We start from the raw sequence: 24,589 nt of genomic DNA on the forward strand, positions 1-24,589 counted from the left end.
AAGGTACCTTCTTCTCTTAATTATTGCGCGTAAAGTATCGCACGGGGTTAGATAATCCCAGGCTCAAGTGTCAACACACAAACGCCTTACCCTTACGACATTTTTTTTTGACGAACAGAGTCGTCAAATCGAAGAACTAAAGTACCTTAAAAAATCGCGGTAGGTTACGTTTTGCCGGCTTAAAACTGAGTCATAATTTCTGCAACAGCGACTAAGGCATTTCGCAGTAGAGTGGATGTGGAAATTCCTGCTGGCTTAGAGGACTTGGATGTGTTTATGGGTCAATTGGAACGAAAGTGAAACCGGCGTGGAAAAAAAATATAATAAAAAATTGACGAACCGAAAACAAAATCCCCTCAAAGGGGGGTGAAATCGACTTCTTTTTGAACTTTTTTTTTCCGCCGATACGATTTTTCACGGTTTGTAGCTTATATTTTGAAACAAAAACACACTCACACACAAAGTCATTCAGCAAACAAAGACAAACGAGACGCTCTGGTCAAACAACTCCATTATGGTTGTTTTGGCCGTGTATGCCGTTTTGTATTTCGTTTCTTGCTTGGTTGCAGCTGTATCTGTAAGTCAACTGCAACAACCGCTGGTGATGTTTGTTTACGTTGGTGGTCAAAAGTGGAAAACAATGGGCTGGAATGTTGGTATGTGTGACGGGCTTCAGTTGTGATGGCGAGGTAAGGAGGGATGCTAAAATTCTCCAAGTTGGTTTGTTTCCACCAGAAAGCAAAAAAAAATGGTTTATTGGACTATCGAGAAATTAAAAATGAGAGTGTGTGCGTGCAACATGGAGTTAAACTTTTCAAAGTGCCATGGTAATCTTCACAGCAACTTCACAAAAAGTTTAACTTCATGTTGCACACACTCTCACTTTTAATTTCTCGATACAGATATGTTTTTATATAGAAATAAGCAAATCATGAAGAGATCAACGAAGATGCAAAAAATTATAGATGATTTCGAAACATTTAAATTTGATAAACGTCTTTGAAACCATTTTTCTTTAAAAATTCAGAAGTTTTGCCTCTGAAAACTTTTGAGAAAAGAGTACCCAAAATTATTTTCAAAAAATACACATTTTAAAACATAAAAAAAAAACTTTTTGAGGTTTTCTAAAAAAAATATTTTTTTTCATGTTTTCATGTTCTTTGGCACCACGATTTTTGAAAAGTTTAGATTTTAACAATTTTGTTTATCATTTTATTTGAAACAACTGTTTATCATACTTATGTTAAAAATCAGTAGCTCTCAAAGTATTTAAACTTTGATTAAGTAATAAATAAATTTAACAGAGATTCAAAAATAAAATCGCTCAAACTGCGTGTTTAGCAATTCTCTACGAAAACGGTTTTTTTATTTAATTTGAATTTTTTTAACCCAGCTGAAACATTTTTGGTACCTTCGGTATGCCTAAAGAAGCCATTTTGTATCATTAGTTTGTCCATATAATTTTCCATACAAATTAGGCAGCTGTCCATGCAAACATGATGTACGAAAATTCAAAAATGTGTATCTTCTGAAGGAATTTTTTGATCGATTTGGTGTCTTCGGCAAAGTTGTAGGTATGGATACAGCTTACACTACAATGATAGACGGTAAAAAATATGGTGTTTTTTATTTAACTTTTTGTCACAAAAATTTGATTTGTAAAAAAAAAGTGCATAATTGGCAAAGAGAACGCGTGGTAATAAAAAATATTCGGAGTGAAAAGTGATTTTTTTTTTGTGTGTGCCTTTTGTTTCGCATTTTTGTCGTGAATTGTGATATAGTTTTCGATAAAAACGATCCGAGTTCGTTAGGTTTATCGTGTAACAAAATTATTTTGATTCATTAAGAACGTCGTGTGGTGCGCGAGTCTTTTTTGTGTTGAAAAGACCTTCCCATAGCTCCGTAGCTCGGAGGGCTCGACGTCGGTTGTTTGTGTGTTAAGCCCTCTCCATAGCATCGTAGCTCGAGAGGCAACCAAAATCAATATCTTATCTAGCTAACAGAAAGAAGATCGGAAGGCACTTGATGATTGAGTTCGTCGATTATATTCCGTAACAAATTCATGAACTATATGATTATATAATTAAAAATCAGACCACGCTATCATTGCAGCATTGCATTTAACACCTCATTTTATAAATAAACATTATTTGGTTTTATCTTTCCACAGCCGGCTGTCTAAGATTAAACCATTTCATTTAAAATTTAACAACAGTTAAACGGGAAATGTCTCATCCGCAGCAACCGATTGTTTGCCTTGAGAATAAAATATAATACCTTTCAACAAACACTATGATTTTGGGTCGCATCATCATCTTCTATGATGAATCCTGACCAAACACCCTATCCTACTAACCAATTTTCAGGTTCCTGGCGCTTGTGGGGTGTAAGCACAGAGTAAATCAGCTGCCCTAGTAGCAACCTGCGCTAACTAACATTCCCGTCCCTTAAAATCGAGATCTACAAACTGACACGGCGGGCGCCGTTGGTGGCCAATGACTGTTACCTATTCGCAACTGATCTTGTTCTGGAAATCATGGTGTTTTATCTTTTCAGCGAATTCATACATGCTGTTGATAAGAGAAATACCACTTGATAGTCGAAGCCTATGATCAGTAGTGCTGAAAGGATATTACGGTTCTGTTCAGCAACGGAGAAGGACAACCATGGGTGGTCTCTCATGCTCATGCTCAAAAATTTGATTTGTAAAAAAACTATTTTTAATTTTTTTATTATTTTTTATATGTTTTAGAGGACATTAAATGCCAACTTTTCAGAAATTTCCAGGTTGTGCCAAAAATCATAGACCGAGTTATGAATTTTTTAATCAATAATGATTTTTTCAAAAAATCTTAATATTGGTCGCAAGAATTTGTCCACTACATTTTACGATGTAAAATCAAATTTGCAATCAAAAAGTACTTTAGTGAAATTTTGATAAAGTGCACCGTTTTCAAGTTAAATCCATTTTTAGGTGACTTTTTTGAAAATAGTCGAAGTTTTTCATTTTTTTTTTAAATTAGTACACATGTTTGCCCACCTTTGAAAAAAATATTTTTGAAGAGCTGAGAAAATTCTCTATATTTTGCATTTCTGAACTTTGTTGATACGACTCTTAGTTGTTGAGATATTGCCATGCAAAGGCTTAAAAACATGAATATTGATGTTTTCCAAGTCTCACCCAAACAACCCACCATTTTCAAACGTCGATATCTCAGCAACTAATGGTCCGATTTACAATGTTAAAATATGAAACATTCGTGAAATTTTCCGATCTTTTAAAAAAATATTTTTAGGTTTTTTAAACCAAGACTTATATTTTGAAAGGGCGAAATATTGAATGTTTTTTTTGATAAAAAAAATAAAAATATTTAAAAAATCGGAAAATTTTACGAATGTTTCATATTTTAACATTGTAAATCGAACCATTAGTTGCTGAGATATCGACGTTAGAAAATGGTGGATTGTTTGGGTGAGACTTGGAAAACATCAATATTCATTTTTTTAAGCCTTTGCATGGCAATATCTCAGCAACTAAGGGTCGTATCAACAAAGTTCAAAAATGCAAAATATAGAGAATTTTCTCAGCTTTTCAAAAATATTTTTTTCAAAGGTGGGCAAACATGTGCACTATTTTCACACTATTTTCAAAAAAGTCACCTAAAAATGGATTTAACTTGAAAACGGTGCACTTTATCAAAATTTAACAGAAGTACTTTTTGATTGCAAATTTGATTTTACATCAAAAAATGAAGTTGAAAAATTTTTGCCCAACGTTTCGATTTTTTGAAAAAAATCAGTAATGATTAAAAAATTCATAACTCGGTCAATGATTTTTTGCACAACCTGGAAATTTCTGAAAAGTTGGCATTTGATGTTCTCTAAAACATATCAGAAAATGAAAAAAAAAATTAAAAATTGTGTTTTTTTGCAAATCAAGTTTCAGTGACAAAAAGTTAAATAAAAAATAATAATAAAATTACCGTTTATAATTTTTTCCAGTGTAGTCCGTATCCATACCTACAACTCTGCCGAAGACACCAAATCGATCAAAAAATTCCTTCAATAGATACAGATTTTTGAATTTTCATACATCATTTTTGTATGAACAGCTACCAAATTTGTATGGAAATGTACTTTGAAAAAACTTTGTATTTAATTCGTAATTCATAGCAAAAAACCGAAGCCCTGCAAAGTCGACAGTCTTAACCACTTCAAAGCAGGTATTTCAAAAATTATATTGACACTGTTTCTTGGAATCTCCAACGTGCGCGTGCAAATTCTAAGCTTAAATGACATAATTAAGCTTTTAGCGAGAATCGCTCTGTTTGATTGCAAACATACGGTAATCTTGAACAACCCTCAACAAGCCACCAGCTGGCTTGCTGATCGGTTGACTTTCAAAGCGGTATTGCACCTGAGAGAGAGAGAACTGAATGAGTAATGCGCGAAATGCCCCAAACAACCTCTCTACCCTAGTGGCACACTGCGCTGATGCGCCGCACAGCAATAAACCTGAGCTGCTGGCTTAATCACGTTGGCGATGAAATCACGAGACGGAACCACCAACCAGGTAGCTGATTTAGCTGGCCCATTATGGGTCATTCCGATGCGCGGCGTCGTGGTTCAGAAGAAGTGTGCGGAGATCCTAGCAGCGATATGCAGACCCAGCAGGGAGGAGGTGGTGTGTTGAAAGATGTTAAGACCCCGACCTCCCACGCTGTTGCGCAGGGGGGCGACATGCATCAATGTAGCGATGCGCGATCGGTCAATCAACAGAGACAGTGCCAGTCTGGTTGACATTGATCTTTGCACAATGTTGTAAAATAGAATTTGTAGGATTATAACTTTGTAAACAACAGAATCCGTTAGAAGTTTCTGACTTCAATTTAGTTCCCTCAACTATAACCGTGTTCTCCGGCAGCCATCGGTAGTAACAGCTCTACCAACAACAGCTGATGCTGCTGAACAATCAGTTGAGCATCGAATGAGGTAATCACTTGATGTCACACACAAGCCACAAACCGGCAGATCTGTCGGTCAATATACCAAACAAAGATGGAGCGAAAAGTCACACCATCACGTCGCCGTCATCTAACCAAACACACGCACACACAATCAAACAACTTCTGACCTGTGTTGGCCGTAGAGATGCAGGCTGGGGAGCTGTCGCTCAAGTCAATGAGCGTGAAATCTGTGCTGTTACGGCAGCTTTGACCGCCGTTCATACGGACCTTTTTTTCTGCCTTCTTATTGCTTCAATATAGATTGCTACACACCAGCAGTACGGCACACGGCTTGTTAGAAATGCAAATTTCATCCCTGGAATTAAATCATCTATCGCAAAACAGACAGAAATGACGGCGCGGTCCAGCGGCGACAGCGATTTGCTTGTAGCTACACCCAAACAAGAAACGTGTTGCGAAAACACTACGACTTCTGCAGTGTAGACGGTATTGTTTGAACTGGCGTGACAAGTTTTAGGCGCAATCCAAATTCTTCGAATGTTTTGAAAGTTTGCGAAAGATTTTAACAAAATTTCAAGAGAATCTACCATTTTGGGTGCACTCCGAGCATTTCCGATAAGCTCAGCGGATTGAGTGTGTGCGTTTACATGACTAAGCCGACAAGTTGGCCTCCGGGAAAGGTTGCCGTTGCGTGGAGGTCTTAGGTAATTTGCTGCCAGGTCATCCCGGCGTGTAATCGTGATAGAATCTAGGCGGCAGCGACGGTGCAACGACCACCACTCAGCGAATGCCTTGAACTCAAGTGGCTGAGTTATCAGCTTATAGAGCTTCATTGAAGACTTCAACAGCACGTATGCCAAATTTCTCCCTGCAAAATGAAAACAACTGCTGCGGGAGTGACTACTGGTTGTCAACGCGTTGATCGGCACTTCCGCTAAAGTGGACGCAACGGCGAATCTGTTTCGTCAATCACCGAGTCAATTAAAAGAAATTACTGGGGCCGTAATTAGAGAAGGAAGAATGAGCTGTGAGCACCCACTCAAGTGTGTGTTCAATGCACACGTGGACTGTGTGTTGGTGTGAAGGTCGGGTGTTGTTGTTGTTCACTGTTATCGAACCGCTTCGCAGTCTTCGGGAAAGTTGATTCATGGAACACAAACTATGAACTCGTTAGGTTCTGAAATAAAACATTTTAATAGGGGAAATCTACGCAACATCTTATAAGTTTTAACACGGTTTTACAAACTTTTACAGGGCTTTTTGTTGTTTAAATCGCATAATTCATAACAAAAAAAATCAAAATCAAATTATTTGCTCTACAGCAATGCCTTGGCGTTCTCGATTGCGAGATTCCTACTCGAAACTAGGTGTTCGAAGGCTTGATTGTTGAGGCAATTGCAAACCTATTTTTACACCTCAGCTTCCATCCACCCCGGGATTCAAACTGACGACCTTTGGATTGTTAGTCCAACTGCCTACCAGCGACTCCACCGAGACAGGACCCAGGGAGACGACTCCTACACCTGGGACTGAGCTAACGACCTAACCTCTAGGTTAGACCGGGGCCAACATTTACTTCCCCGTCCGACGGAAGGCGTGATCAGGCAAATCTCGTCTCGAAAAATGCCACCGGGACCTTCTGGGATCGAACCCAGGCCGACTGGGTGAGAGGAAACCACGCTTGCCCCTATACCACGGGTCCCGGACTAATTCATAACATAACATTCATTTTTGCTTATTTTGTATTTCAATAACACTGACTGACGATGAACATCTTCGGCAAGCATTTTTTTTTTAAATTTTACCCATTATTCCGTAACCACCCTGCAATCGTGTAACCGTAACAAGCCATTACAACGTAATAACTCCAAAATGTCTGCATTCAACTCCGCTGAAGCTCGCTGATGATGCACACCCATCGCGTTCAAGCGCCAAAGTCATTAAAGTCCATTTTCCGTAACCGATACCGATCTCGTTATCTGTGGCGGGGGGAACACCACGCTCTACTCTCTACTCGGATCGGCAAATCTGCCAACCATCAGTCAATCTGTGCCGACAGCCGCGCGACAGACAGACACAGAGAGGATCTTTCTCTCGTCGGCGACGACGGCGGAAGAGTCCGCCTGTGTTATCACACGGCGCGAATCTGTCCGCGCGCGCCGGTTTGGCATTTCTGCGCTTTTGGCGAAAACATCATCCGTTCGAGTGGGAAGGGGGTAAGAGAGGAAGAGAGAAGAAAACATGTGTTTTGCAGAGAAATTCCATCACGGAACTGTTTTTGATTATCATATTGTAAGGCGAAGTAAGAGAAATAGTGGATCCCCCCAAAAGTGGATGAAACCTTCTTTAAGCTGATCGCAGCCTGGATTTCGCCATATATATATTAGAATGTAACAAAAATGACTTTTTGGCGGGCATTCAAGGGTTTGTTCCAGTGGGCATACCAAGCCCGAATCCAAAATATGAGCTTGATTGGACGTAACAGGAGCTGGCGCTCCGCCCTTCAATTTTAAATGGGATTTAACCCGTAAAAAAGATTTTTTCAAAAATGACACTTTTTGAGGCATTTTGGCCACTGAAGCGTTTATTTTCAACATCATTGGCGTGTAGGCCAGATCCTTGCGCATCTTTTGGTATATAGAACATTGAAATTTTGAGCACCCTGGAGCTCGGTACAGGCCTTCAAAGTTTGGCATTTTTTCAAAAAATTGGCCCCGGCAAAAAAGATATGCGTTGCGCCTCGCGACGCCGTAGACGCCATTTGTTTTTGCCGGGGCCGATTTTTTGAAAAAATGCCAAACTTTGAAGGCCTGTACCGAGCTCAGGGGGGCTCCAAACTTCAATGTTATATATACCAAAAGATGCGCAAGGATCTGCCCTACACGCCAATGATGTTAAAAATAAACGCTTCAGTGGCCAAAATGCCTTAAAAAGTGACATTTTTGAAAAAATCTTTTTTTACGGGTTAAATCCCATTTAAAATTGAAGGGCGGAGCGCCAGCTCCTGTTACGTCCAATCAAGCTCATATTTTGGATTCGGGCTTGGTATGCCCACCGGAACAAACCCTTGAATGCCCGCCAAAAAGTCATTTTTGTTACACTCTAATATATATATATCTCAGGTATGATGATTATCTCAATTCCACCTGAACCAGATTCTTAGTACAATGGTGTCCAAATTTGGAAGGCGGGATATGTAATGCTTGTGATGCTGTCTCCCCAAATAAGTTTCGCCTTGAATTAAATGGTTTTTTGGAAGGTATAAGGAATTCAAATCATATTTATCTGACTGTAAAATTATAAAATTTAGGGAAAAAAGTATTTTAATAAAGATAGTTTTGTAATTAAAAGTTATAATTTGACAGCAAAGAGATAAGGCCGCTGCAAATATTTTTCAAAGTTTTTGTCCCTCGGCTCTGGTCGGGATCGAGGGCCCCCCAAATATGGATTGAAACAACAAGCCATAGTTTCTACATTTGCATAAAAAAGTGTTTTAAAATGCATTGTATACCTGTTCAGTTGTTTAGCAATGTTTAGTTTTCAAAATATATAAGAGCTAGTCCACGAACAGGGCATCCCAAGGAACATTTTTAAACCAACTAGCCATCCTCTAGTTTTATCAAGGTTTTATGGTAGCATCTTGATTGCTTAATAGTTTTATTTGGGCTTTCACCGCAACCAATAAGCAAGAGCTAATTAATAGGTTCTAACAGGGGTTTATGCCTCGGACATAAAATCTTGTGACAATAAAAGCTAAATGGCTTTCAATAAGGTTTTATGAAAGTTTTTAGAGAGTCTTGAAAACCCAACGGCAATGCCATGCCAAACGGTTTTATCGCATGTTTCTTTAAAACCAAGGGTGTTTTGGCTGTCAAGTGCCATTAGGCATGCAAAAAGCTTACTTAAAACCACAAGCTCCTGAAAAAGCTTTTAACGCGACCAATTAGCAGTGCATAAATATGGCGCTAAACACGTGTTCTGATTGAATGTAATTGACCGCCATTGGGTGAAAAAATAGAGAACTGAAAAATTTGATTTAAATTTTACGAAAACACTCATTTATGCTGAATTCTCTGATATAATATATGTAGCGATAGATGTTTAATAGTAGTTTATGCAACAAGTTGCAAAAAGAGGATTTTTTCAGCACGAGTCGAACATTTATCCAACGAGGTTCACCGAGTTGGATAAATACGAAGAATGCTGAAAAAATCAAGTTTTGCAACGAGTTCCATACAACATTTTTTGCAATTCCAAAAAACACACTGAGTGAAATTTTAAGTCAAATTTTCATATATTTTGTCAACAAATCGTTTAAATCAAAAAAAAAATGTTAAAAAGTGTTACTTTTCGAAACAAGTGCTAAAAAGTTCAACTTTTCAGCACCCATTTGAGTGCTGAAAAGTAGAACTTTTCAGCATTTATTTTGAAAAGTGTTGCGATTCGATTCTGTTATTTTTAGTACAGAAAAGTAGGCTATTTCGTCGTTCAAGAATGACAGGAAAAGTAAGTAGTTTCACAACGGAACTGCAAAAAAATAATTTGAACATTTTTTTCAAACAATTGCATTAAAAGATTTTTGAGCATTAAAAACTATTATTACAAAATAATGATTTTTATGAAGTGCGTTGATTTTTTTTGGCTCTATCTCCCCTATATTTTTCAATAAAATTTCAACCGCAGCTGAATTTGAGCCACTAATTGCGAGAAATAAGTTTTCAAATTATTTTGATTATCTCCAATATCTATTATTTATCATCGCCATTTTTGCAAACCATCTCCATTTTATCGTTTGGCAAAACAAAGACTTATTTTTTTGCCAAAATAAAACCTATTTGGCATAAGACGTTTGAAGACGTATTAAATGTAAATTATTCTTAACTCCTGACTAGGTTTTACCAAAGGTCAGTGTTGTAAAGTCTTGAACTCCTAAGTAGGTTTTATAAATAATCCGTGACAACCTTCTGCGGAGGTCCTTTTGGGTTTTAAGTGAGGTTTATCGGGGTTCTGGGCAGGCTGTTAGTGGGTTTAAAGTTGTTTTTGGCTGATAAGTTTTATAGCGGTTGTGACAGCTTTGATAAAGCCTAAAATGTTACTTGGGATAACCCTTTGTATGGGACGTCGTTTGGACCTCACCAATCTGTCTGAAATTTTCAGGGGTTATTTGTACATATAAAATTAGCATCTGTTTTATCAAGTTTTATGGTTCGTAAAAGCGTAAAAAATTTCAAAAGGCGTAAAAAATTTAAAAAGGCTATAACTTAGGCAAAATTAAATTATTTTCATCCATTTAAATTCTTCAAAAAATTAAAGCTATAAAAAATAAGAAGCTGCCTTTTTTTTGGCGTAATCTAACTATCCTTGGAAAAGAACTTGATTTTCAATAAATGTGATTCAAAATTTTTTCAACTTTAATTTTTAAAAGGGTTTAAATGGATGAAAATAATCATTTTTATGGATGTTTCTATTGTAAAATTGTCTTAGGAATACGAATATGATAAAAAATTACCGGAAAATTTGATCTAAGGGGCCCCCCGAGCAAAAATTTATATTAAAAAAAATCATTTAATATGCAGTCTCTATTTAATATGCAGTCTCAGATGGTAGTCCCAAATGTCCCCTTCAAGCTGTAGGTCAAACCGAGTTGATATCTGGATGGACCATTTTTTATTCGAGTTTGAAAATTGTGCTATTTTTCACTAAAATGCCAATAACTCCCTTAAGAATTGACCAATTAGGATGCTTCAGACCGCATTTTGTTGCATTTTCAAGCCCTTTTAGATGTATTTTGAAATTTAATTTAATTTTGCCTAAGTTACAGCCTTTTTAAGATTTTTGATGTCTCTGAACCATAAAACTGTCCCGATTTGCCCCACTTCCCGTTGACCTAGAGTGCTCATATTTTGGCCAGATGCTAGTTTTATATGTACAAAAAACCCCTGAAAATTTCAGGCAGATTGGTGAGGTCGATGCGAGGAACGAAAACAATAATTTCAGCGAAAAAAGAAACTTTTTGCGGTGCTGTACACCAAAAATTCCCAAAAAATCAGAAGATTTTCTTTTTAACTTAAAAAAAATGCTACAAATGATTTTAAACGCAGGGAATGCATTTTAAATTGATTTCAGTTAATTGCACTTAGGTTTCATTGATAATTTGAATATTATTGAAAAATATTTTTCCTGCCCCCTGATTTTCCGGGCCAACTTTGAAGGGGGGAAGTCATTTTATTAAGAATATGAATAAAAATTATATTCTTAAAGAAATGAGTAAACCAGAAATAAATTGTTTGTATTTTTTCAGAATAGCTTTTATAAATTTCCGAGAAAATAAATATAAAAAGTCGAATTAATCCTCCCATTTTTAAGTATCTTACGTAAAATTGTCCAAGAAATCCGATAAAAATATTTTCAAACCAAGGATTTTTGGTCCAGACACCGTCAAAACGGCATTTTAAAGTTTCATTCGACCATTTCAAATGTTAGGCTAGATTTTTCGGACTTCAGACTATTTTCCCTAAAAAAAACCGTTGGAATCGTGTGGGGTTATGATTTTTTTCAAAATATGTTTTTTGCATAAAATGACGAAAATGGTCACAGTGTAGGTCACCCTAGTAGCCAATCAAAAAAATACGGTTCTAATCATTTTGGCCAAGGAACCCCCAGAAAAAATTTGAGCCCAAATTGCTAAATTTCGTTTAAATTCTGTTTTTTTAAGTTTAAAAAATACTTTGTATTTCTGAGGGATTTCACTACCTTTCCTCTCACAAAAATCTACGATAAACTCGATCCGATAGTGCCGCCTTTTCACCTAATAGGTTCCAACGATTACCTCTGCCATTACCCCCCAAGCAAGCAAGGCACAGGCGACAGGTTGAGGTTACGTGACTAATTGGACAGCGCAGGAGATCTTCAAATCTTCATGCGGCGGATCATCATCTTCGCGCACACAGCTCAAATAATCCACGGTTTGGTTGATTGCGCACTTGGCTCAGACCGTGTGACGCCACCGTGACCTCACCGCAATGGCCAGTTCCTCTCGCCGACGCGCCCCGTGTGTAATCTCGGTCATGATCCGGTGGGGATTGTGTGGGTAGTAGTGGTTTGTGGTTTTTGATGGTAGAGGTAGCGGTGGAGTTCGCGAAAGCGATAACAGGTATGTTTACTTCGCAGTTACTTCTGTAGAAGCCGACGGCCGAGGTTCGAACCTAGGCCCTAGAAGTATTAATCAGTGCACTCAGATGCATAAAGTATCCAATAAAATTGGATTGAAAAGATTATTTAGTTAAGATTTATAACAAAATTTGGCCACAACATAACTGAATTGATGAAGATAATAAGGTCCTACTTATTTCCACGGTGATTGTAGCAAATTGCATGCAAGAAATTGTCATGTTTATGATTCTCCAAGTCCGTGTTGCCTAAGAATCGATCATTGGGAAAAGAACATCTCCATCTCAACCGCGGGAATCGTTGACGCTCCCCTTTTTTTAAGAAGATACGGGAAAATCTCCACGGTATCCTTAAATGAGTAAAGAATCGAACCCCGCCGTGAGCTCATGTATTTCAGTAATTTCAGAATTCATTGAGTCCAGAGCTTTCTCGCTGGAAGCAGATGGGAATTGAACCTAGAAACATTCGCTTACAAATTTTAATCCAATTCTTTCAAATACAATTGAGTGTAACATCTAAGAAGCGTGTGTGCTGTTTACTTTTTTTGCACCACGAGAGACGGTGTGTATTTGTTGACGAAGCAACACAACTGCTGCCGCCGCCCTACTAAACTTTGCTTAGCTTTACTTTCGACGTGTACTGACTTGGACTCGGACTCTGTTGGCTCACTGCGGGGTGCTAATCAGTGGTAATCGATCAGAGTGTAAATTATTACGTTCACACTCCGATTGTACGCTGATTTCACTCCTCCTTGAAGGAGGAGTGTACAACACACAACACACGTGGGGGTTTGGGCTGTGATGACGAACAGCAGGATAGTTTAGTAGTTCAGTGGTGGAAGTAGTTGGTTGTTTTAAATGTAAATATTGACGTTAGATTGAGTTTGGTGCTGAAATCTGCGCATCGATTGAGTATAATACAGAATTACAAATTGACTTCTATGATGTTCTCAAAAATTCGGCAGTTTTTATTTATTTTTATTTTTTTGAATGTTGTGAGAGTCCAATGAGTATTAGTTGGGTAATTCTCTACCAACTCACACGAAATCGACATATTTCAATTTTTTTTACAGTCGAGTAACGGAAAATGGGAGAATTTTTAAAACTTTTTTAGTAATTTTTTCGATGAAAAATACGTTTTTTCGGAATTTTGAGTACGCCATCAAATCGGGCGTCTAATTTTACATAAAAGTCCCTTTGACACCAAATTTCTATCTCATCACCGTTTCAGGCTGCAAATTCTTGAAAAACACCTCTTTTTTCGCATGTTCAAAAATGGAAGGGGTCGTACCACCCCTCCGTCACGAAATATCAAAAAACGGACCTCGGATTTGTGATCAGGGACAAAAGTTACCCCTTAGGACAAAGTTTCACGCAAATCGAAGAGGGGTCGGGGCAACTGCTGTGTGAGTTGGCGGAGAATTACCCAGTTGTATTTTCTGAATTTATATTTTATAAATCAAACACAAGTTCATTATTCCTAAGACAATGGACTCCATCTTGAGTCGTTTGGCTTTCAACAGATAACTAAAACCGATCATTAAATGAACCTCTCCAGACAAAAACCCCACCAATCCGGATGGTAGGGATACATTTTACGAACTGGTCGTACAGGTTATCGCTTTTTGTGTCCCTTTTTTGAACAGTTGCAACCTCGTTGATCTTTGTTTTGCAATCCACTATCATTTGGCGATCATCAAAGTCCAATTGCACATTTCAGAAGTGCACATTGCGGTAATTAGTTTCTTTATCCTCCAAGAGTACTTTTCGTACACTTTAATGAAGTTGACGCACACGTCAAACGGGAGCCAAAGTCGAGTTGGGGCTGCTCCTCAATGGACATAATTTTATATCCCTCATAAGGGGGCTGCCACATTACCTAATCGCGCCGTCGCCTTCTTCAATTAACGCTATAAATATCGATGTGAGCGTTCGGCGGTGATTGACAGTGTGAGTGAGTGTAACCTGGCTGGTCTCCGAACGCGTCAGTGCTAATAATATTTACTCCATTATTTTATCAGCCCAGTGAGGAAACGCAAATGACATAATAAAACTGATAATAGCACTGATATTGGAGGCAGTAGCCTTTTGTTGATATTCACACACGTTATCATTTCCGTTTTACTCTTGGTAAAGTAAAGTAGAGTAGAGTAGAGAAAAATTAAAGTATAGTAAAGTAGAGGAGAGTAGAGTGAAGTACAGTACATTAGAATAGGGTAGAGTAGTCATCAATTCCAAGTAACATTTTTAAACCAACTAGTTTTATTAAGGTTTTAGGGTAGAATCTTGATTGCTTAATAGTTTTATTTGGGCATTCACCGCAACTAATAAGAAAGAGCTAATTAATAGGTTCTAACAGGGGTTTATGCCTCGGACATAAAACTTTGTGACAATAAAAGCTAAATGGCTTTCAATATGGTTTTATGAAAGTTTTAAGAGAGTCTTGAAAACCCAATGGCAATGTCATGCCAAACGGTCATATCTTAACTTCATTAATCAAAAATATAATGTTATTTGGAAAAATGTATGGATTTTACAAAATTTAAATGCTTTTTAGTATAACTTTTGTTAATTGAAGTTTCATGTTGGCAAAATTGCTTGAAAATGTTCAAAGCAAGTCACCTGCATGGGAACAAAAAAAAACATGATGTTTTACTAGAAATGTATTGATTTTTTGTAGAGTGTCTCATTGTTCCTGCCAAGTGCGTCTACAATGAGACAGTTGAATAACTCTAGCTGTAGACGTCAGATCGATCTCATATTTTGGTCAATGTTAGAACAAAAAATGCAACAAAAAGCTCTTTAAAAAAATGCAACAAAAAGCTCTTTAAAACATGCTAATTAAAAAAAATACAAAAATCGTTGAAGTTTAAAAACGAAAACTGTCTCATTGATGTCTACCCTACCTTAGGGTAGAAAAGAACAAAACAGAGTAGAGTAAAGTAAAAGTAGAGGATAGGAAAAGTAGAAGTAGAGTAGAGTAGAAATAGAATAAAAATACAGCAGAAGAAGAGTAGAGTAGGGTAAAGATAAGAAAAAATGGAAATTCTCTACGAAATCGGTCTCTTTTAGTAAATTTTAATTTTTGTATTTTTTAATCCGACTGAAACTTTTTTGGCGCCTTCGGTATGCCCGAAGAAGCCATTTTGCATCATTAGTTTGTCTATATAATTTTCCATACAAATTTGGCAGATGGCCATACCAAAATGATGTATGAAAATTCAAAAATCTGTATCTTTTGAAGGAATTTTTTGATCGATTTGGTGTCTTCGGCAAAGTTGTAGGTATGGATATGGACTACACTGGAAAAAAAATGATACACGGTAAAAAATTTTGGTGGTTTTTTATTTAGCTTTTTATCATTAAAACTTGATTTGCAAAAAAAAACACTATTTTTAATTATTTTTCTTTTTTGATATGTTTTAGAGGACATCAAATGCCATCTTTTCAGAAATTTCCAGGTTGTACAAAAAATCTTTGAGCGAGTTATGAATTTTTGAATCAATACTGATTTTTTCAAAAAATCGAAAAATTGGTCGCAAACAATTTTCAACTTAATTTTTTGATGTAAAATCAAATTTGCAATCAAAAAGTACTTTAGTGAAATTTTGATAAAGTGCACCGTTTTCAAGTTAAATCCATATTTAGGTGACTTTTTTGAAAATAGTCGCAGTTTTTCATTTTTTAAAATTAGTGCACATGTTTGCTTACTTTTGAAAAAATATTTTTGAAAAGCAGAGAATATTCTCTATATTTTGCTTCTTTGGACTTTGTGGATACGACCCTTAGTTGCTGAGATATTGCCATGTAAAGGTTTAAAAAAACAGGAAAATTGATGTTTTTTAAGTCTCACCCAAACAACACTCCATTTTCTAATGTCGATATCTCAGCAACTAATGGTCCGATTTTCAATGTTAAAATATGAAGCAATCGTAAATTTTTTCGATCTTTTCGAAATTTTTTTTTTAATTTTTAAACCAAGACTAACATTATAAAAGGGCGTAATATTGAATGTTTGGCCCTTTTGAAGTGTTAGTCTTGGTTTAAAATTTTTGAAAATATTTTTTTAGAAAAGATCGGAAAATTTCACGAATGTTTCATATTTTAACATTTAAAATCGGACCATTAGTTGCTGAGATATTAACATTAGAAAATGATTTGTTGTTTGGGTGAGACTTACACAGCTAAAAAAGTAGTAATCCAGCTGCAAGTAAAAGGTCTAGGTGTAAAATAAATATTGCATTATTTTATGCAATTCTATGTGATTTTACACCCTGAAACATGTAGTCCATCAGTATGGGAAACCTACTTGACCGAAATGTCAAGCTGATATATGCGTTTATCCTTACTGCTTTACATCGGTCTGATGGCCGTGTGGGCTAAGGCGCCAGTCCGTACTGTCCGTGCTAGGTTTGAATCCCGTCGGTTGCAACATTTATTTGTGTTTGCAAAAATTGTACATGCAGTGTGTAATATTAAGTGTTTATTTTGACAAACGTAATGTGCATGCTTTTGCATGCGATTTTACCATCGAATTTTTTGCTGTGTAGAAAACATCAATTTTCCTGTTTTTAAACCTTTGCATGGCAATATCTCAGCAACTAAGGGTCGTATCCACAAAGTCCAAAAATGCAAAATATAGAGAATTTTCTCAGCTTTTCAAAAATATTTTTTTCAAAAGTGGGCAAACATGTGCACTAATTTAAAAAAATGAAAAACTGCGACCATTTTCAAAAAAGTCACCCAAAAATGGATTTAACTTGAAAACGGTGCACTTTATCAAAATTTCACTCAAGTACTTTTTGATTGCAAATTTGATTTTACATCAAAAAATGAAGTTGAACATTGTTTGCGACCAATTTTTGAAAAAATCAGTATTGATTCAAAAATTCATAACTCGGCATTTTATGTCCTCTAAAACATATCAAAAAATAAAAAAAATTAAAACTAGTGTTTTTTTGCAAATCAAGTTTTAGGGATAAAAAGTTAAATTTAAAATCATCAAAAAAAATTTCACCGTTTATCATTTTTTTTCAGTGTAGTCCATATCCATACCTACAACTTTGCTTAAGACACCAAATCGATCAAAAAATTCCTTCAAAAGATACAGATTTTTTTAATTTTCATACATCATTTTTGAGTGGCAGTGCGTGGCCGAATGGTTACGCTGTCCACTTTGGAAGCGGATGATTCTGGGTTCGATTCCCATCTGCTGCAACCTTCCATCGGATGACGAAGTAAAATGTCGGTCCTGGCCTTGGTTGTTAGGCCGTTAAGTCATTCCAGGTGTAGGAGTTGTCTCCATGCCATAAGTACAAAGAACACACCAAACCAAGCCTACTCCGGTGGAATCGTAGGCGGTTGGACTCGCAATCCAGAGGTCGTCAGTTCAAACACTGGGGTGGAAGGTTCCTTGGAGTAAAAAAAGGTTTGGGTGTTCTCCCCATTCAAGCCTTCGGACCCCTAGGTTCGAGCAGAAACTTGCAATAGAGACCACAAAAGACCCGGGGGTCGTTAATGTGGATGGTTTGATTTTTTTGACATCATTTTTGTATGGCCAGCTGCCAAATTTGTATGGAAAGTTATATGGACAAATTAATGATGCAAAATGGCTTCTTTGGGCATACCGAAGGCGCCAAAAAAGTTTCAGTCGGATTAAAAAATGCAAAAAAAAAGATCGAATGACCGAAATCTGAGAGAACTACTCCCTTTTCCTGTTTGGGTTTTGCATTTTTCTATAATAATAGTAGAATTAATTAAATAGTTTTTGTGCGAGACTTTTGTTTTTATTGTGATCTGGTTTCGCGTGCAGTTGGTGGTTATTGTGTGAATTGAAATAAATTTTTATCAGTTCTGCGTGGGAAGCGAAGACGCTTGGTTGTAGGGACGTGAAGTCTTGATTGTTCGTGATTATTTTCCTTTCTTTTGTGTCGCTGTTAGTGAAGTCGATTGTGGGCAGCCGGCCGCGCGGTTGCTTCCTAAGATCGATCGTGTCCGTTTGCACGCTAGCAGTGACAATATTAGTCCTTCCTTCAGCATCGTAGATCGGAAGGTATGCCGTCGGTTGAGTTCGTCGAAGTAATTGTGTTACAAAATAACATATTATTTCATTACATGCGCGACTTATATTTGTTCCTTTTTATTTTTATTGTATCCAAATTCGCTGAAATCAAAGTTGTTTTCCAGTAATGGTATTAACTAATTATTCAATTCAATTTATTGAAGAGTCAACCGTCTAATTTAAGTCCTTCTCATAGCACTATTGCTCGGTTGGCAAACGTTCAGTTAAAAAACATGTTTTAATAAATAACATTGTATCTTTCCGCAGCCAGCTACCTAAGATTGTTAAAATTTCAACCGATAACATATTGCTCATTGCCGCATCGCCTACCATAGGGAATCCTGACCTCATACCCATCTACTAACCCCTTCAACTTATGTGATACTTTATCGAAGACGTAGCCGATTTAGCGGTCTTCATTACTCAAGTATCGGGCTAACATTCCCATCACTTCCCTGTGATCTTACCACTGGTCGTGGCCGGCGCCGTGATTGATCAGCAAGATAGAGGCCTTTGAGGGTAGCGAAGTGGGTATGATTGGTTCCTACTTTTCATCTGTGGCCCATGAAGTATTTTTTGGAGATCCTGGTAAATAACGGAGTAGCAACTACGGGTAAAGACCAATGTTATGCTGTGCTAATGTCAGTAGGACGAAATAAAATTATTTTTGCTTTTTGATATATTTTTCGGGCATTTCAGGACGTTTTGCACTAAAATGATTTTTTTTATTTTAGATATTAAAGTTTTAAAGACAACAATATTTTCAATGTGTTCCATGTGGTTTCAGTGATTTAATAAGGTAATCAACTAAATGCATAAATGTTCAATATAAATGTTTGTACCAATTTTGCAGCCAATATTTTGGAGGGAGCCAAGCCAAACGAAAAACCCACATCCAAAACTGCGCTGTTTTGTTTCCTATTAGGTGCGGATGGATTTAATTTTAGCCAGCAGCCCGTCAGAGTGATGTAAATTGCAAATTTATGTTATTTGTGTGTGCGGACAGTTCTCGCGTTTCAACTAGAGCGTCCAATTTCCCGTCCCGGGAAAAAAATTCCCGGGAATTCCCGGGATTTCCCGGAAAAAAATATTTCCCGTTTCCCGGGAAATTTGTAAATTTCCCGGGAATTCCCGAAATACAAGCAGAAGTATACATTTTCCTACCTTTTCGGCACCAATGTTTTGAAATTACACCAAAAATAATAATTGGAGATTTGATTTTTTTGTTATTTCCATTTACTGTTCATATTAACTAATCAGCTTGTCTGTAAATCTCATGCCAAGGTTTAATTCAGATAATATTTATTTCTGAAGCATTAACCACTAAGAATATTGTTTGCTTATATGTTGAACAACAAAACTTACGCTGTTATGGAATGAATATAAACTATTTTATTTTTGACAACCTTTTTCAATGTTTTTTTGTAATATCATTTGAAAATAAGATATTTACATCTTCCGGCCAAGATCAACATTGAGATTTGTTTGATTTTTTTTTTTTTACCTTGAACATGTTGGATGGAAATTGAACTGATATAATTAAATTTTTAAAAAAGGTTTGTGTAAGAAAAATTTATTTCTAAGTATTCGAGAAATTACAGATTGAACTAATAAATTTATGAAGCACGTGAGCTACCAAGGGCGTAAGAGGGTCATATATGAAAAAATATTGTTGAATTTCAACCACTTTTAAATGCTCAAAATTATTTTAATCTAATTGATTTATTAGGCTGAATACCATATGACTAAAAAAGTCATATCATAAAGCCATGAAAAACCATTAAAAAACAACTTCGTATCAAATTTTCAAGTTAAAAAATAGTGTTTTAAGTTAAAAAGCGCTAGAAATTGGATTTTTAAGGTGAATTCAATTATTATTTATTTATTCACAAGTTGAATTTTTTGTTTTATTTTAACTGCATGGTCACTGAGACAAATTTAAAAGCAGTTTTATGGTTGTGGAGCATAGATTTTCACTGTCCAAAAACTTTGATTTAATAAAATCCTTCTCATCAAAAATACTAATAATATTTTCTTTCACTTGGGACGATTTGAAAGATTTCAAAATATGAAAGATTATATTTTTTCTCAAAGTTGTATGATTTTTTACAAGCAGTCAAGCCATTAATTCATCCTCACACTCATTTTGACCATTAAAATTGCTGTTCTGTACAATTTAGTTGCAAAAAATTAATCAGAAACAAGATAAGAATAATTTTCGTTAAATTTCAAATTTCCCGGGAATTCCCGGGATTTCCCGGGAAATATGTTGAAAATTTCCCGTTTCCCGGGAATTTTGTAACCCGGGAAATTGGACGCTCTAGTTTCAACGCTTATTTCTGAACGCCGATTTCTGTCAGCTTTCAATGCAATCTCAAAGACAAGCAGATAACATTGTCAAATAAATAAAGCTTGTAAATTTATTTTAAATCTTCAAAAATAAATATTCAAAACAAAATAAAATTAAATCAACTTGTTTTCGATTATAAAAAAAAATGCAATTTTCCTCAAATCACTCTAATTTTCTCAGCACGGACGACAATGGCCGGAGTTTTCTTTTTTGTGGGTGTTGGTATCAATTTTTGTGTTGGTGGCCGGAAACATTTATTTGTAAAAGATTCGCTTGGCCAGTGTTTTCACGCGTCATCTTTGAGTCACGATTAAAAACGACGAATTAAGTCAAAATTAAAAAAAAAAATGTTCTACAGTGGTTCAGAATAATGATTTTTGTAAGGCATTCATCATTCACACAGTAAGTGAAAGAATTTCTTAAATTTTAAGAAATTTAGAATTTCGCCCTTTTGCTTCGGTGCTCCAGAAATGCCGGCAAGTCGTCGTCGTCGTCGTCGTCGTTATGGCCGCGGCCGATTTGAGGAGCGCATCAACAATGAATTTTCGCACTCCCGCGGCCACAACCGGATGAGTTCACAATTTATTACGGGAAAGGCGGCCAGGGCACACGTGTTCGGATGTCCCCACCGTCCAACACTGGTTTTTGTGGTATGGTGGCGAAAATTGGTAATAAAAATGGGTAATTATAAGTACATTTATAATAAAAAAAATTTATTTGATTTATGAAAATTTAAACATTTAATTTGACAACATTTTAATTTTCTTTTAATATTAAATTTCAACAGTTTAGTAGCCACCATGCCCAGAGAGCTAGTTTTGAGTGGAAAATTTATCGCCCTAAACAATTGGCCATTTGGTCGCGCGCGGTTCCTCCTCCTCCTAGACCCCAACTTCCCGATCAAGAGAAAGACTCCTCTCCCCGCGTTCGCAACGCAAAATCTGGTTAGCCACAGACCTGATCGATTATGTTGACAACTGCCAAACAGGTGTTCCGCCGTCGTCGTCTGGTTCTGGTGGAACCTGATTAATTTTGCATCGCGGCGAATGGAGAGTGTGGATTGAAGTGGGCAATCGAGCTCTAGTCCCGCGATAAATCATGATTATAACAGATCTACGGGGCTAGTCACAACAGCAGCAACGGCATAGTTGCCGTGAAATGTGGGTCGGAAAAAGTATTAATTCAAGTTTATGTCGCCACGTGGTCCTTGGCATTCTTTGGGATGAACTTGGGAGAAGCTGTTGCCATCAACTATAGTCTGGTCATGTTAGAGATGATGCTCCTCAATATTGAGAAGTGAGAAGTGATTTTCTGATCGAAATGGTGTCTTCAACAAAATTATAGGTACTGATTGAGTAATAAAATAAACTTCGTTGAAGAAAGAATGCCTATTTTCTACACAGTAATGAAATGTGCATATTTGAAAGGTATAATTTTGGAAGGCCTCGTTTATTTTGCAACTCTACCTCAATTTAGATTGAAAAAGTGACATTACACCAGAAAGTGGTAAAATTAGCAGAGGTAAAATTACACATTTTTTCTGACTTAAAAGCTGTTTTTTTGCTGTGTAATTAACAGAGTTAATAATCAAATTTTTGATTTTGAAAACGTCCAATATAGTTTTATGCCCAACGTCCAATATAAAACTAAGTTTTTCGAATAGCTGAGAATATTTAACAAAATTTCGAACAATTAGACGCTGTAACCGAGAGAAATAATATTCTCCTTATTTTCTCTTTCTTTCAATAAGGCTGGTACAAATACCATCAGGTGATTCCACCTCCTCACCGTATAAATATCGAAAGAAGTTAGGAAGATCATTTTTCGAGTAAGTTTAGAACGTTTCTTCATTGAGAAAGGCTATAAACTTAGCTTCTATTTAACTACAGTGTAAAAAATCTAGATGCATCTGGACTACAAATTTATTTTTGTGTGAGCTTATTTTTGTGTACACTTTGTGCAGTAAAACCAAGAGTAAAACAATACATTGAAAATTCCCTGTTTCATGATTGTGGGATGTTATTGTACCTTCCACATTAGTTAAACACCTACTAAATTTAACTGGCCATTACATGAAAACAAATGTTATACAACACGGTAAATTTGAACCCAGCCAATATATTGATCAAAAAATCACGTGACAAGTATTCTAATAAAGGAACAAGCTAATTATTATGTTCAATTATCAATTTGCTATTATTTCTTAAACACTACATAATCTTTAACCACTTAAAGGCATAACTCTTTTTTAACATTAGCTATCCTAACTAAAATTTAAGTCTGACAATAAAATTTTCTTCCATTTTTTACACATAAAAAAATAAATGTATTGAAATATTGAGCTTTGGCCATTCTTAAGATTTACCTCTAAACTAAACTTTTTAATGCGATTAATTTTGCATCAAAGATTTCATGAAAGTTAATCATCGAATCGATTGTATTTGTAACGTATACTAAATTTAACTATTGTTCATACGAACAACAATACATCAAGATATAGATATATCAAGAATACAAGATATTCAAAGTTCACTGCTAAGTAGATAATCAATTGAAGCCCATTAAAGTCATGAAGCTGTCCAAGTATTTGCCAACTCTAGCAAAATTCCAATCGCTGCCCCAAATAACAACTATCCCCAACCTTCCGGAGTAGCTAATTGAATCAACTCTACGCGACTTCGAGTCAGCAATTAATCGCTTACCTTTCGTGCGGTCCAGACGATGGGCCGGTGTTATCCATTAAGGCAGCAGTATTAGCAGCAATAGCAGCGGAATCGCCACTAGTCCCGGCTGCTCCACAACTGCTCGTCGTACGACAAAGTAATCCACCGTGGTCGCGGTTATTCTGCTGGCACAGCAGCAGCAACTCAACGTTGGTGTATTGGTGACACACGGAGACAGGGCAAATTCCAGCCTGATTTCACTCTTGGGGTTTTGATAACTCTTCTGTTATGTTGTTGGGTTTTGGGTTTGGGATATTCACACTCACGCACGCACACCAAGGTGCACGCGGAAATCCCCGAAAAAAACACAGCCCGTTCTCTGTTTGCACTTCTCTTCTCGTGCCAGACGCACTCACGCACACTCCTCGGACTTCTTCTTGCGCTTTCCTTTTCGGCGTTAATCTTCTCCAGAGAGCGCACACAAAACCCAAATAACACACAGAGAAACGCGAGATAAACACACTCACAAACACAACTTTTTACTTCTTTACTTTTCTTTTCTCGCCTTCTTTACTCTTCACTTATTTCCTTTAATTTTTGCTCTCGCTGCTTACTTTTTTATGATTTTCGCTTAATTTCGATATCTCTCCTCTTCGATTTTCACTTTGGATAATTGAGGGATGGGTTTTCGGAAAATTTCACTTTGTGGTCTACATTTTCACTTCCCCTTTAACACCTCTCCCCACACGCAATTAATTGCCAACTTTTTCCTCGCTCTCTTCTTCTATTCCACGCAAAAAAAAGTCGCGAAGAAACCCTTAATTTCTGCACAAAATTCCAATCTTTAAACCGCACACACAACACAACTCGAAATATCGCTCACGACGACATCTAGCGACGAGACGACCAAGACTTCATGGATCTTCTCCTGCTTTGCACACGCATCCATGGAAGCATATTATTGCCGCGGAGCTGGTGCTGACTGGTTCTGTTGTTGTGACGCGGAGACTACGGTACGGTCGTAGCACACACACACACACATACCAGTAGTAATATGTGTAGTGACGGACGGTGGAGGTGGTGGCCAACAACAACAACAAACTGCGGTCAGAGTTGCCACTTGTACCGGGATTGCTGGAATGAGATTTAGAAAAAAGTAGATAAAAAATGTTTTTTTTAATGTTAAAAAATACAAAAAAAAATCGCTCTACAGCATTGCCTTGGCGTTCTCGATGGCGAGATTCCTACTCAAAACTAGGTGTCCGAAGGCAATTGCAAACCTCTTGTTAAACCTTAGCTTCCATCCACCCCGGGATTCGAACTGAAGACATTTGGTTTGTTAGTCCAACTGTCTACCAGCGACTCCACCGAAGCAGGGA

General features: G+C 36.8%; 1 protein-coding gene across 3 annotated transcripts in view; it reads right to left on the bottom strand.

The window, feature by feature from the left end:
• Window positions 1–24,589, bottom strand: part of LOC120421455 (rho guanine nucleotide exchange factor 11) — a 156,593-nt gene that overhangs the window by 123,595 nt on the left and 8,409 nt on the right. For all 3 annotated transcript variants that reach the window (XM_039584666.2, XM_039584667.2, XM_039584668.2), the window contains exon 2: window positions 23,250–24,344. In XM_039584666.2, coding sequence (XP_039440600.1) covers window positions 23,250–23,287 — 38 coding nt within the window. In that variant the 5' untranslated portion in view covers window positions 23,288–24,344. The remainder of the gene's footprint in view (window positions 1–23,249; window positions 24,345–24,589) is intronic.

This window comes from Culex pipiens, chromosome 2 (assembly GCF_016801865.2).
Source record: "Culex pipiens pallens isolate TS chromosome 2, TS_CPP_V2, whole genome shotgun sequence".
Lineage (NCBI taxonomy): Eukaryota > Metazoa > Arthropoda > Insecta > Diptera > Culicidae > Culex > Culex pipiens.